Source organism: Macrosteles quadrilineatus, unplaced genomic scaffold, assembly GCF_028750875.1.
Source record: "Macrosteles quadrilineatus isolate MER2022 unplaced genomic scaffold, UCM_ALF_1.0 Scaffold_9__3_contigs__length_116548681, whole genome shotgun sequence".
Lineage (NCBI taxonomy): Eukaryota > Metazoa > Arthropoda > Insecta > Hemiptera > Cicadellidae > Macrosteles > Macrosteles quadrilineatus.
The window spans coordinates 4,736,455-4,751,554 of record NW_026542602.1 but is presented as its reverse complement, the minus strand read 5'-3'; the positions used below and the strand labels follow the sequence as shown (position 1 = coordinate 4,751,554).

General features: G+C 34.3%; 1 protein-coding gene across 1 annotated transcript in view; it reads left to right on the top strand.

The window, feature by feature from the left end:
- Positions 1 to 367: 367 nt before the first annotated feature.
- LOC129002904 (proteoglycan 4-like) overlaps positions 368 to 15,100 on the top strand; it is a 38,083-nt gene continuing 23,350 nt past the window's right edge. Inside the window, exons 1-7 of the mRNA XM_054431021.1 lie at positions 368 to 444; positions 4,125 to 4,248; positions 7,873 to 7,929; positions 9,748 to 9,807; positions 11,950 to 12,006; positions 13,368 to 13,457; positions 14,112 to 14,192. Of these exons, the coding sequence (XP_054286996.1) occupies positions 4,135 to 4,248; positions 7,873 to 7,929; positions 9,748 to 9,807; positions 11,950 to 12,006; positions 13,368 to 13,457; positions 14,112 to 14,192 (459 nt within the window). The 5' untranslated portion in view covers positions 368 to 444; positions 4,125 to 4,134. The remainder of the gene's footprint in view (positions 445 to 4,124; positions 4,249 to 7,872; positions 7,930 to 9,747; positions 9,808 to 11,949; positions 12,007 to 13,367; positions 13,458 to 14,111; positions 14,193 to 15,100) is intronic.

Genomic DNA, 15,100 nt, shown 5'->3' with positions numbered 1-15,100 from the left:
ACGATTGACAATTGATCCAAAAACACTTCAATTTAGTGTAGCAGCAAATGCAAGTTTTTGTTGAATCAAATTATATTTAAATTGGATAAAAAATAAGAATTGTTTATGGAAATATTTTGTTAAATTCCCATCAGACAAATTGAAATCCCCTTAATCCGTAGGGTTGTCTTGGCAGGGGCATTGTATCTTTGAAAGAATTTTACTGTTAAACTTTTTCGAGAATATTTTAATAAAAATTTAATATTAGGCTCTACTGTCTAGCTCACCAGACTTCTATGTTGCATGTATGTTGGTGTTTCAAATTTGTCAAAGTGACAGGTAAATTAGGTTTATGACGCACGACAGGTGTTTTTTTATCAATGTACGTCAGCTAAACAGCATACTTGTAATGCGCTTTTAACACAGTAACACACTACATTGGTTTGCTGGGGCCTTCACGTACAGGTAGGTTTAATATAACACAAATCTTTTAGTACAAAACAAATATCTCTTATTCTTACTAGGAATCGGTCAACAATAACGTTCCGCGACGGTTGGCAACATTGCACAGAACGTACCGTATCTTTGCTAAACAACGATCTTTGGTCTTTTACTTCTCTACCTGCCTTCCGCTTTACTTCTGATATTTTATTGAAAAGGACTATCTGGAACTTATATTCACTATTCGTTCAGGTTGTACTAGATACTGGATTTAACACTCACCACCGAACCTCTCGGTACCGAAAGTTTAATTTTTTTGAAGATGTTTAGTATTATACAGGGTGTCTTGCTACCATATGAAAAAAACTTCATCACGTTATTCAGCATGTCGAAAGAAACAGAAAATGTCTCATAACAAGTTAGTGTCCTATCTTATGCGTTTTCACTCTATCTGTATGTATGTGATTTTCACGAAAGCACTCATAACTTCTTAACTGATAGAGCTACAGCATTGAAATTCTGTACAAATGTTTATTTTATTAGCCACTATGTTTGTGCAAAATATGAATAAAAAACTTTGAACCGTTAAAAATGGCGGCTTGTAAAAAAAATGTGATGCCAAATTCTATGAAAACTTTCAATTTTACAAACTATTTACAGGTGATGTAAAATCCAGTATATATTATGTAGATTACAACGAAATCTTATAAGCTTAGTTTGAGCAAAGAATAACTGAAAAATAAATGTTTCTTCTTCAAGAAAGATTCAAGAGTTATTCATATTTTGCAAAAACATATTGGTCAATAAAATAAACATTTTTACAGAATTTTAACACTGTAGCATGAATGTTTTCGTAATAATCACATAGATACAGATAGACTGAAAACGAATGAGATAGGACACATGTAATTATATATTTTTTGTTTCTTTTAAAATACTGAATGCCCTGAAAAAGTTTGTTCATAAGGTTGCAAGACACGTATGTATACGTACAAGACACGTATGTATACGTTTTTATGTTTGTGCAAATATGAATAAAAAATTTTGAGCCGTTAAAAATGGCGGCTTGTTAAAAAAATGTGATGCCAAATTCCATGAAAACTGTCAATTTTACAAACTATTTACAGGTGATGTAAAATCCAGTAAATCTTATGTAGATTACAACGAAATCTTATAAGCTTAGTTTTAGCAAAGAATAACTAAAAAATTCATGATTCTTCTTCAAAAAAGGTTCAAGAGTTATTCATATTTTGCACAAGCATATTGGTCAATAAAATAAACATTTTTACAGAATTTTAACACTGTAGCATGAATGTTTTCGTAATAATCACATAGATACAGATAGACTGAAAACGAATGAGATAGGACACATGTAATTATATATTTTTTGTTTCTTTTAAAATACTGAATGCCCTGAAAAAGTTTGTTCATAAGGTTGCAAGACACGTATGTATACGTATTAATTGAGGTAGAATGGTTACTGTAATGGAAATTAATTTATTCTCTTATTTAGTGGTATCAATTTCGTTGATAAATGCCAAGTAATTTTGTTTACAGATTGCATAAACAATATTCAAATAAAGTATTGTTTGGGAACTAAGGTAGATCTCCTAGTATTTGCAATATATTGTCAATATGAAAATATTGTGTATATCTATTGAATAAATGATGGTTTTTTTTTTAAACCTCGTATAATCACGTTTATCTTTATTATGTCTTATCAAACAAAATAAAACTATTCTTTTTACTCTAAACACAAATAAAAGTAAAAACTGATTTTTATGGTTTTGTAACTACGTAGTAGTAATATTTTGGGAAGTCTTTGCAATCACCGGTTGATCTCACCATCCGTGAAAAATATGCTTTCATCGATTATAACTTATTCGAGACTTTACAGTCGATGGGGGTGGGGGGCTAATCTTATCAGTTTTATTTACATTTTTTAAATCGAAAAATTTGTAATTTTGAATAAATATGTGATAATTACAGAATTTCTATGACTAGCTTAAGTCGAAATAGCGTCATTTGAATTCAATACATTTCTAAAAGTATGAAGTGTTCATTTGTATATGGTGTATAGTCAAATATTTATCCTATGTTTGGGTCCAATATACTATATTTTAAGATATTTGCATTTTTCAGTTAATTAATATGAATCTGGCAATCGTAGGAATCCCTGAATAATGTTTGTTGTGTGTTGTGTTATTGATGCAATGTTTTTTTTTTTTTTTTTTACTTCCGTCAAAGTGTTTTATATGATAAATGGCGTAAAAAAACTCAGATATAAAAATTAACCACCAATGTCCAATGTTGAAATTACTTTACAAATGTCAAGAAAATACACAGACCACATGTAAATACTCCAAGAGGGTATCGTCAGTCAAGTAATGTGTCAATAAAATCGTAAAACAATAGTTATTTGTGTAACTAGTGGTGAAAGTGGCACTTTGCTGCACACGAGAGCAATTTTTACGCACGAGCCGCAGGCGAGTATAAATAAAGCATATAAAGCATATAAATAATTAGTCTTTCAAACACTATACAACACGTTTTTAGGTTCAGCTGGCAACACAAATGGTGCCCTAGAGAAAGTAGTACCCGCGGTCCTTATCACTCCGCTATTTTTCCTCGGCAAGAAATGTGCTCCGCGTTTTGAGAATATAGTTCCGTATGTTTTTGTAATTTGAAGAGGTTTCCGCGCCTAAAAAATGCTTTAAAGGTATTTTCTTGTTTATTAAGATCGTAGGAATGTTTTAAAAACGTTTAAAAGAAAAGTCCAGAAAGTTCAGAAATACCGAAACTATAAACACGAAGGTTAAATCGTAGTTATAATAGTCAATCAGCTGCTCATATTATTATTATCTTTAAGTGTTGCCAACCTATTTCCAAGCGTGCACGGATTACGTGCATAATAGAACCACGCTGTTTTGTGTTGTTTCGTTGGAATCCTGATGTGCGGCAAAGTATAAACCGTACGACAAAGTATAAACCGTACGGAAAAGTATAAATATGAACCCCTATAAACAGTACAAGGAAGCCAACTTTGTCGGGTGACTGTAGGAAAACTTATTTTACATTTCATAATGAATTTTTCATTCAAACCCATTTTCTGACCATCTACATACCCAAAAAACCTTTAGATTGCTTTTTAAAATATACTTAAATTATTTTGAATGTTTTTTTTTTCTAAAATATAATTACAGCTACGATATTGTGTTTTACCATCGTTATGCAGACGATACTTTCGTACTGTGATATGGTAGTAAAGTGCAACTCCATATTTCAAGAAATTCTTAAACGGTGATTATTTCATAAGAGAATCTTTGAACTTATTCCGAAACCTAAGTTACAAATGCGATAATTCACGTCCGGTGAACCAAAATCACATCTTCGCGTCTTAGTTTCAACAATATATTCAGATTAACACTTTTTGTCTAGGTTACTTAGTATATATATCTTGTATCTTTGTCCAGAGAAAACCAAACCAATACGTGTATCGATCCCTGAAAGTTTCAGTTATATTTACCTAAATTGACATTAGAATGGTATTTACTATTTCCGAAACTTAAGCCACACATCGGTGCCTTTTTTAATCTTTTTACAAAAACTATCTGATTGGAATACTATATACGAAAGATATTGCTACCGTCTCAAACGATTACGACATAATACACTTGTTTAAACTAAACGCTCATATTTTTCAGGTAAACAATCATGAAGATATACTTGGCAATGACAATTATCATCTGCTTGGCGGGAAAAGTCACCGCTCATGGCGAACCCAGTAATGGAAACACTGACGTTAACGCAAATCACAATTCAGTAGTGGTAAACATGGATTTTTCAATATCTGCTATTCTAGTACTGTAAAGAAGTTCATGTGTAAAGCAATACTCTTTTATTGATGATTGATGTGCCAAAAGAAATCCTCTGTAAATGTCATTGAATAACTTTTGTCCCGCACAGTTCAAAATGCGGCTCCATTGAACTTTAAGGCTTCCATGTCTTTTTTTACTTTATTTAATTTACAATCTGTTCAAATGTTGAACAATAAGCAAATGAAATAAGAATACAACATTAAAAGTTAACTTGAAGAACATGATTTAGTATTGACCACTGCCAACACTAGCTAACAAAGAGAATGTTGATAACATTTAGCCGAATCTGAATGGGAGGTCCAATATCGTATGTCGCTTCAGTCTGTAAATGGTGTTGTGATTGTCCAATAAATTAAGTGCAAGATGAGTTGAATGATTTTCCAATTTGATAATAAGTCAATATTTAGTTTTTCTTGTATATGATTCATTTCTAAAATGCACACACGTATTGAACACGCGTTTTAAAAAAAACGTGCGTCGGACGTTTTAAACTAGGTTATAACCCTAGTTCCCTTAAACTACTATGTTGATAACCGTATAGCTATATATATGGTAATATAATAAGAGCCGGACGGTCGGTACGGCATTTTCAGCGTTCTACGCAGTCTGCTCTCTTTTCTCTTTTGTGCTCGTGTTCAGTTGTCCAGGTTGCACTGGATGACGAACATTCATCTCCTCTTTAGATAATTCTGCTTACAGCATCAGCAACAGAGTTTCGAACTTGTGAGTCATCCTAAAGTGAAGTATTAAAAAACATAAACGTAATCTTCTATAAGGTCTGGGAACCATCGATATATAGCTACCCGTAGTTATATATCGATGCTGGGAACAACGTGTGGAATTCATCACAAATCAGCCATTTCCTATGTTGTTAATCCAAAACCTCATTTTTCTTAACTTAGCATTCTCCTCTTATACGATTGAAAATGCATACTGCAATAATTTTCCTCCAAACATATTCTATCTTTTAAAAGATTATCTTACAAACTGATTTCTTTTTTAGTGAGAGGCGAATGGAGGACAGGACCGGCGGAACGCCCGATCCAGTGTGCGCATCCCTCTAAAACATTCCAAGACGGCCGTACCGACCGTCCCGACCGTACCGTCCATACCGACCGTACCGACCGTACCGACCGTACCGTCCGTACCGACCGTACCGCCCGTACCGTCCGTACCGACCTACCGTCCGTACCGTCCGTACCGTCCGTACCGTCCGTACCGACCGTACCGTCCGTACCGTCCGTACCGCCCGTACCGACCGTACCGCCCGTACCGTCCGTACCGACCGTACCGTCCGTACCGTCCGTACCGACCGTACCGCCCGTACCGTCCGTACCGACCGTACCGTCCGTACCGTCCGTACCGCCCGTACCGACCGTCCCGACCGTACCGTCCGTACCGACCGTACCGTCCGTACCGTCCGTACCGTCCGTACCGACCGTACCGCCCGTACCGTCCGTACCGACCGTACCAACCGTACCGTCCGTACCGACCGTACCGCCCGTACCGTCCGTACCGTCCGTACCGACCTACCGTCCGTACCGTCCGTACCGTCCGTACCGACCGTACCGTCCGTACCGACCCAGCGTAGCTATATCGGTTTTTTTAAATGAAAAATAAATTAATCTATTGTTCGGAATGGAAATTAGATTTAGGATTACTCTCATCCAACGAGTATTTTGGGGTGATGAGAAACGCTGTCACAGATTCAGGATGAGTTAGTTCGTTATTAAATTGGTGAAAAACTGCTAAGTCTGTTAACGAAATATGTTGTTACGTTTATGGCATACTTTAGCATGTAAACATCTAAAATATATCCAAAAACGTATTTTCTGTAACGGAAAAAATAATATTCGCAAAAATTTACAATAAATACTATGATGTAATCTTTAAAACACATCTAAAAAACGGATGAGTTTTAATATTGTAAGAATTGCTTAGTTATTCTGTTTTTAGTTTCTCAGGAAATGTAATATCATTATCTTAAATGTATTCATGCTTCTAGATGCTATTCAGAAAATTAAGCAATAAAAGAGTTAAATTTAACTTTCAATACAGAAAGTTTTGGAATGGAAATATCATCTTTTCTAGGGAAAATATACTCATCCAAAAGGAAAAAGATCCACTATTAGTATGAATTATACTGTGTAATATTTTTTTTGACTTTGGTTGTAACTAGGCAAGTTCAAAAATCTAAAATCTGCTCAGAATATAGCATCGTGAGCTGCAAAAATATTTTGATACATATTTTTTTGTTGCTAAAAGTAACAAAAGATTAATAAAAGTTGCGAGTCCCATGCCTCACTTTAAGTTTAAGTTTCCTAAAATGATTCACTCGCTTAGCTTAGTCAAGAGGTGTTAGGTTAATGAGACATAAGACTGCTTAAGGGTGTTACTCAACGTGTAATGAACAAAAACTTAAATTTAGAAAAAAACTACAAAAGTAACAAAGTGTTACAACAGCAAAAGAAAACTTAGAAAAGGCAAAAATCAACAATAATAAGATAAATTAATTTACAACGTTAAATTTACAAGAAAAGAAAATCAATTGAAAATATAAAAGAATTAGTTACTGACAAATTATATGACTTTTATGATTGACAAAGTTTTAGTTAGATATTTTATTCTTTCTACATACTGTCTATTGTCCCAGAAGCACACACACCGATACACGCACTCCCAAACTCCCGATCTTCTTTCTCCGGTGGCCCGTGGTGATCTCCTCGATTCTTTCCTTCAGGTCCTTCAGCTCCGAGACTCGTCACCCCTCCATCTTCTTCATTAGCCCTTCTCATTGGCTGATTACCGATAGGGTGTGTGGCTTATAGGTTAACGGTGTTTCTTGGAAGTCAGCCCTACCGGTCATCGCCTAGCTCACATCAGCTGGGAAAGGAATTTGTAAATCGATGCTCATGCTACTGTTCAACTCTGTTCACACCAACTGGTCGACTAAGTGTAATGTGAACAGAGTGTCTGCATAGATGAGCACCGTGGGTACGGGGTTAATCCCCTTTCTTACACCCCCCTGGTTAAAATGTCAACCTACCACCGGTTGACAATAAAAAAGAAAAAAGACAACTTAAGGAGATACACGGAAACATCAATCGCGAAGGTGGGAATCGAACGGATATCTTGATGTGCGTTCCGACTCTTCTTCCCCCTTCCTGCGACGCGACGCGATCTTGAGGATCGGCGCATTTGCTTGGTTCGCGACCCTTCCAGCGACGCGGTAGAATGAGCTGGTGGTGTATAGCTCATAGTCGCTCACGTCTTCTTTCGCCCCATCGAGTCTCCTTAAGTTAATTGATTGTTTCATTAATTTTGAACTATTTAAATATTAGCTGTTTGTTATGATGTTATATTTTTTAAATTAACATAACATTAACATTTTACCAAATGTCGTAATTTAACATACATTAAATTTTATGTTATTTATTAACATTTTTTATATAAAAATAAATAGGTATTACAGGGAAACAAAGAATACAAGATTTCAAAATAAAGTAAGGAGTCCTTAGATCACAGGCAGCATATATGTATTTAAATATAAATAATTTTTCAACAAATGTTACAGGGGAGTGCTGCAGTTTCTTCGCCTCCTCAACAATTTACACCACATCCTTGGCGCTTGGTAAATATCAGCCTACAAAATAACCTATGGTAATAGACGATAATTGTTAACAGTATCACTCGTAAAGCTTTCCAAATTACACCATTCAGTCGTTTTGGTTATAGTTTTTATCATCAAACTCCGAGTTGACTATGAATTTATGACTCGCTAAAACCACCATCTTAGTTTACAATTGATTAATTTTAAACCTTAAATACAACATTATGTTCATGATATGTCAGGGAGTTTTTGTTCCAGGACCTTAGCTGCAACATCTTGCGTATCCATTATCGTAAACTCCTTTAACATTTCACTTGGGTAAAATAACTAGAAACGCAATTGAGATGTCAGATACAAACAAGTACTAAATCCTAACTAAATTAATTGTGCTATTAGTATGAATTGAAACTTAATGTATTTAGCATAACTTTACTAGTCACTATTCATAGGCACATTTCCGTCAGCATACTTAGCCAACACTTGTGTGTGAGAGGGGCGGTCTTAATACCAGGATTATCTAGAGAAATCGTATATATCTGGACCGCTTAGTCTAACACAGCTTCAGTTCCAGCTTGACCAAAAATGCCACATGCATAGACAATGAAAACGTCTACGATAAAAATTACACATGTTAATTAGAGATCGCGTGGGCTTTCCAACGAGCCTAACTCCAATACTCTCAGACGACCTGTCGCTGAAAAGTGCGCTGCAGAAAATAAATCGGGATTTTCGCCGCACCCTGTATATTTACGGCCATAAATCTACCCTGCTATGAAGTAAGTTTCAGAAAAACTACTCAGTACCAAGTATTTTGCAAAAGACCTCGTAATACTAAAAGAATGAATATTCGTACTACATAAGTAAACACGACAAGTAACATTGTCATCTAGTAAAAATATTAGTAAAGTTCACTGCTGGCTCAAGTGAAACATTTAGGGGCATGATAATGGTTAACGAGTGAGGTAAAGCAATGAGTGTAAATCTACGACCAAGCCCCAAAATGGAACTTTTGTGGCTAGGGGTAAAAACATACTTTTCATCACGATGCAAATAATCACACAACGCTTCTTGGTTTACTGAATAGAGCATCACATTCTTTATTGATTATCTTTCAAGTTTCTATATCATAGTCTTACAGTTAGTATAAAATTCATCAGTCAGATATTTTATATAATTAAAGAATGTACTCTGCACACACTAGTGCTACTGTAAGCTTAAATGGGGAAAGGGCGAACAAAGGATAAACAATGGGGCTAGGGGAGCGTGTCATGTGTTTTGATCAAATGGAAAACGAAGACTTTCGAAAAAATCTGAGCTGTGCATACGCTGTTCTTGATTAGAGCGTGAAAAATATACTCGCTAGTGGCAAGTCGACCGTGGCTAGTGACTATGTTATAGTGCCTAGTGGATAGTGGCATTGAATATTGACTATACACTAGTGGATAGTGGATACTAGGTAGTAAGTACTGGTTAGTAGTTAGTAATTAATGGATACTGCCTAGTGGCTAGTGGACAGTTGCTAGTAACTAGTGGCAAGTAGACAGTGGATAGTGACTAGTGGCTAGTAACTAGTAATAAGTGACTTGTGACAAGTAAATAGTGACTAAACAATGTCAATAAAAACTCTTGGCTAGTGGCTTGTGGATTGTAACTAGTTCGTAGTGAGTCTTAGTGACCTAGTGACTAGTGAATAGGGGATTTCACTATTGGCTTGGGATTAGTGTCCAGTCACTAGCGAAATGTTAATAATGACTAGCGGACAAGCATCTAGGAGATAGTCACTATCCTGATTAACTAGTTAAAGGGTTACTAGATATTTCAGTGTAAAACATGTTGCAGGATTTGACTAGTGCATCTCAATGGCTTACTTCCCAAACACCATCGGGTTGGAATTCACAGGTAAATGTAAAATACCCTTCCTAAAATATCTTTAATTAACTAAGAGTCAATAGTTAATTTTATCCATCGGCTAACTTCAAATTACAACCTGGATACGTTGGTAAAACCGCCGTTTCCAGTTGTGATATAAGCTAAGTTTTTATTTATAGGCTAGTACAATGGAATAGTGGTAAATTTAGGCATAAATTATTTTAAGCCAACATTATATTGATTAACATTATGAGTAATATCGTAATAAAATAAACTTGACCTTAAGTTCAAGTTAATTGCCTAACAGTTTTACTACTTTGATTACCGGTAATGATACCGTTTTTGTGGTCAAACACGGATATTACTAACCAAAACTCAAACTCGAAAACCTTGGATCAGGACAATAACCTTACCGTATACCACGTATAAAAGAAGAAAACATAAAAAAAAACTATTAAAAAATCCAACCCGTATATTCAATTCAGTTTAATATCCTATTTTGAGTTAGAGTTGACCCTGTATTGAAAAGTAATAGCTAAACAATTTTAACTTAAATAAAGATCACTTTTTTGTTTAAAGGTACCGAAAATGAATATTTCCACCCAACTCTCAAACTAAAACTATAATAAAAACAAGTTCTCTATTTACTGTGTATAGGAGAAGAAAGTAAAAGACACATTTCTTTCGTTATTTTAATGTGGCAATTAGCGAAACAAACCTTGTGTACCTTGTGGAAATATGTGTTTATATGCTGATGACATTAACTAAAAAATTACAGGAAAAACAGTAGAACACATCGAAATAGATACCTTTAAAGAACTTGCAAATATTAAAAATTACTTACTATAGACCTACAACAATCTCAAAATAAACAAAAGTAAAACTAATTTTATATCATTTTCAACTAAGCAATGTAAAAACAAAATAGAACCGTTGATTATTTTGGATTCTGATGAAATCAAACAAGTTGAAAAATAGATTTTTTAGGTTTAGAGTTGATAAACATCTATCCTGGCAGGACCACGTCGATCATGTTTGCTCAAAGATAAATTCAGGGATATTTGCTTTGAAAAAGATGTCTTATCTATGTAATATCAATACTTAAAAAACAATATATCATTCTCTTGTCCATAGCCACATTTCATACGGTATATCTTTATATGGAGTTACAACTAAGAAAAATTTTACTCGAATCTTAAAATTACAGCAAAGGACATTAAGAACAATGATGGGACTAAAAAATTATGAATGTGTTAAAATTCATTTCAAAAATGTTAAAATACTAACTTTGTTTGCCCAATACATTTTTGAAACTGCTCTCATTGAGAAAGAAAGTATATCAGATAACGCACAATTATGCCACAATACAAGAGGAAAAGCCCTAAGAGAAAATAGTCACAACCATCTTTTATTTTCAAATAAAAAGCCCACCTGTGCCGGAAGAAGGTTTTTACGGTTTCTTCCGAATCATTTAAAACCCATTGGCAACATCAAATTTAAAAACAAATTAAAAAATTATCTCATAGAAATTGCTCTTTACTCCATTAAAGAGGTGTTTCCCCAATTAACCTGATTTTATTGGTAGTTTTATATTATTATATAAAAGTAGTATTATTACTTAGTATTATATAAATTTTAGCTTATAACTGCATTTACTAGGTTAGGAATTGGACACTATTCAATGTACAATGTACAATTATTGAATAGAGATATTGAAATGAAATGAAATGAAAATCACCAAAACGGCCGGTTTGGACACATTGTTTCTTGTTGAACGCGTCTGCCCACACCTCAGAGCCATAGATAAGCACAGACTGGACGGCAGACATCAAGAGTCTTCTACGGCTGGACCGGGGACCACCGACATTGGCCATAAGCTTACTAAAAGCAGTTACACTCATAGCAGCCTTGTCCGCTGTACGGAAAATCTAGTATCTCCAGCTCAACTTGTTGTCCACTATGAAACTGAGGTACTTGGCAGTTCGCGTGGTTTGGACAACTACGTTCCTTACTCGTAGTGGAACTATGGTTTCAATCCGTTTCTTCGTGAGGGCGATGATCTCTGTCTTACTAGTGATTAGTGTTTAGTGACTAGCAACAAGTTAATAATGACTAGCGTAGTGGCTATACCAATTGACAGTTAGAAGGTTATTGTGTGAAAACATGTTGCAGGGTAAAACTGGTTCTCCTCAATTGGGGTTTCCCCAATGGAATTGGAATAAACCACAGGTAAACGTAAAATACTTTTCCAATATATAGTTTCTTCAATATGTAGTCAATTTTATCTAATGGCAAACATTAAAATTACAACCTGGATAAGTTGGTAAATAACAACGTATCCAGTTGTGATATAAACTATGTTTTAGCGAATTTCCCTATAGGGAAGTAGCTATTACCGTAGGTCTCATGGTAAGACTTAGGCCCGGGACCGATTTACTTTTTCATTTTAATGTCCCCAGAGGCCAAAAACACCATTCGTTCAAATTTATATATATATATATATAGATTTATATATATATATATGTGTCCGTGAACACGATAACTTGAGTAATTTTTATCCGATTTTGATGAAATTTGGTTTGAAGGTGTAAGGCGGGATAAACTTGAATGAGTTCGCGATCCAGCATGATCGGACCATGGGAACAGGGTTTTATGGGGGGTTTTATGGGGTAAAAATTGGGTTTTCTCACTTTTTACCCTCAAAACACAAAATTTCCCAATTTTTCTCTAAACCTTCTTAAAGAGCTTAAAAAAACAAACAATTCAGTATATCAAAGTGTTATTGTACGGTTATTGGTTACGGAGAAAACTAAAAAAAATGGTAAATTTAAAATTCCCATGTTATTCTTATGGAGAATATTGTAAAATGTTGTAGTTTGCTTGTTTATGGATATATTTTGATCAAACTTGGCAAATTTATTTATTTTATAGTAAGCTATCAATATTTTACTAAAAACACACTACTTTATTAGTTTCCTTGTAGCAGCAAACCTAGGTACTCGTTAAACCTAATGTTATTTAAATAGATCAATTGAAAATCAATTCGGCCAAATGGAAATTCGCTTAGACGGCAGGTTTGCTGCGGCGGGGGTTTTTATATATGAGCTAGTACGATTTATTTAATTAGTGGTAAATTTAGGCATTTTTTTAGCCATCATTATTGATTAACATCGTGAGTAATATCGCGATAAAATAAGCTTTACCCTAAGTTCAAATAATATCAATAGTCAAACAATTTCACTACTTTGATCACGTTTTTGGGGTCAAACACGGATATTACCAAGTAAAATTCAAACTCGAAAACTCTGGACCAGGAAAATAATTAAAGAAGTAAAACTTCTCTTAGACTGCAAGTTTGCAGTGGTGTTGTATTTTTAACTAACAATATATTGGCTTAATATCCTATTTTAAATTAGAGTTGACTATATCTTGAATAAAAATAGCAAAACAATTTTAACTTTGTTCAACGGTCACTTTTTTGTTTAAAGGTACCCAAAATGAATATTTCCATCTAAATCTCAAACTCTAAAACTTTAGTGAAAACAACAATATTAAACCTAAATTAAAGTCACAGATTTATATTTTTACAGCCTGCAAGTACAACGGATGATAAAAAAACTGATTCAACCGCATCTTCTCCTACAAACACGCCTAAACAAGAGGGTTCTCCCGACAAGCCTGTGAGTTAAATGTAGATATGAATAGTGATTATTTTACTTTATTTATTTATATGCAACCTTTCAAGCAAGTTTGTTTAAAACATTCCTTATTTGGCAGAAGTAATAAAACCTCTCCAGCACACACTGTCAGTGGAACTGTATTCAGCTTCAGCATGGAAAAGGGATTTCTATCAATAGTCAATTGTAAGCTTTACATACTGGTGGGTTTTACATGGGTTTTACTGTTTTTAAACTTCTTCATTTAAAATTGTAATCATCGACAGTTGAGATAAGTTTTAAAGAAACTATACAATACTCAATAAAGTGTTTACAGTTAGTCTCAGTAGTATAAAATTAAGCTAAAATTATCGTTAACCAACAATAAATAGGTTTTACATCATGTATGACATCGAAATCGACCCTGTTCAAACCAATAGCTACATATTCACTGTAGCTGTGTAGTATAAACGACTTTCTATAAAGGACCACAATGTTTGTGAACCCCTATGAAATATTGATACATTCTCATCAGTGATGTTAATACGCAATATTGCTTCAGAGAGAATCAACAAAAAAGCAACTAAAAACATCTAAGGTAACACAGTAATTTAATTTAGTCATGTGTGTATACTCACGTTAAATGTTCAATACATTTCAAATTCACGTTCTTGACAGCCTTCCAGTGCACCAGGCGATGATGACAACAAATCAAAGTCTTCGCCTCCAGTGAGCTTACCACAGCCAGAACACGTGACTGTGAGTTGAATATTTTTAATAAATAGTGTTCATATTACTAGGTTATCTCGTTTTTGAAAAACCATATTCATGTCAAACTACTAAATTCTTGAAGCTCTGTACGTATTTTTGTACATTTCTGATCTTAACAAATTAGCTATTTAGTTATATATTTCATAACTAGTGACTCTTATCGACCTGAACCCCAGTTTTATGACCGAGGTGAAGCTGAGGTCGGGAAATAAGTGAAAGGTAAAAATACACCGTTTGCCCGTGTGATAAAATATATCTTTTCGTCAAGATGCAAAATGTTTAACCTAACAAAGCTACAAAACAAAAATACTTGCCATGTAAAGAAAACCTCTCAAAACTACTTCCAGCTTATCAAACTTTGCTGATCCAAACAAGCAGCTGTTTAGTAAGTGATTAAATTATTTAGCCCATTATAATACAATTAGTGTTCATTATACAATCGATATGTCGAACTATTGACAAGAGGGCAACAATAAGCATCAAATAATGAGAAATAAGCTATGCATATTTTCGTATCATGTATCGTTATATACTCTAGTATGCGTTTGCTTACAACAAAATTTAAAACTGAGCTAACAACAGCTAACTTTTACTCCCTAAAACCTAAATAGTATATTTTATCATTAGTGCTTAAAGTGACTCTTTTAGACGTCGGAAAAGGAGTGAGTGTTGGAAAAAGACTTGAGACTTTTTGCCCGGATGGTGAACTATATTTTGCATCATATTGCATTATTATTTGACCAAACTATGCTACAAAACTATATTAGTTTTCATTTATGGATAACCAATTAAAATAAATCCTAAAGCAGCTGCTTAGTAATTGGTTCAATCGTTTCGTCTTTACTACAACGATTGCATTTTAAAAGATCTTTAAACTATCGATATGTCGAACTATT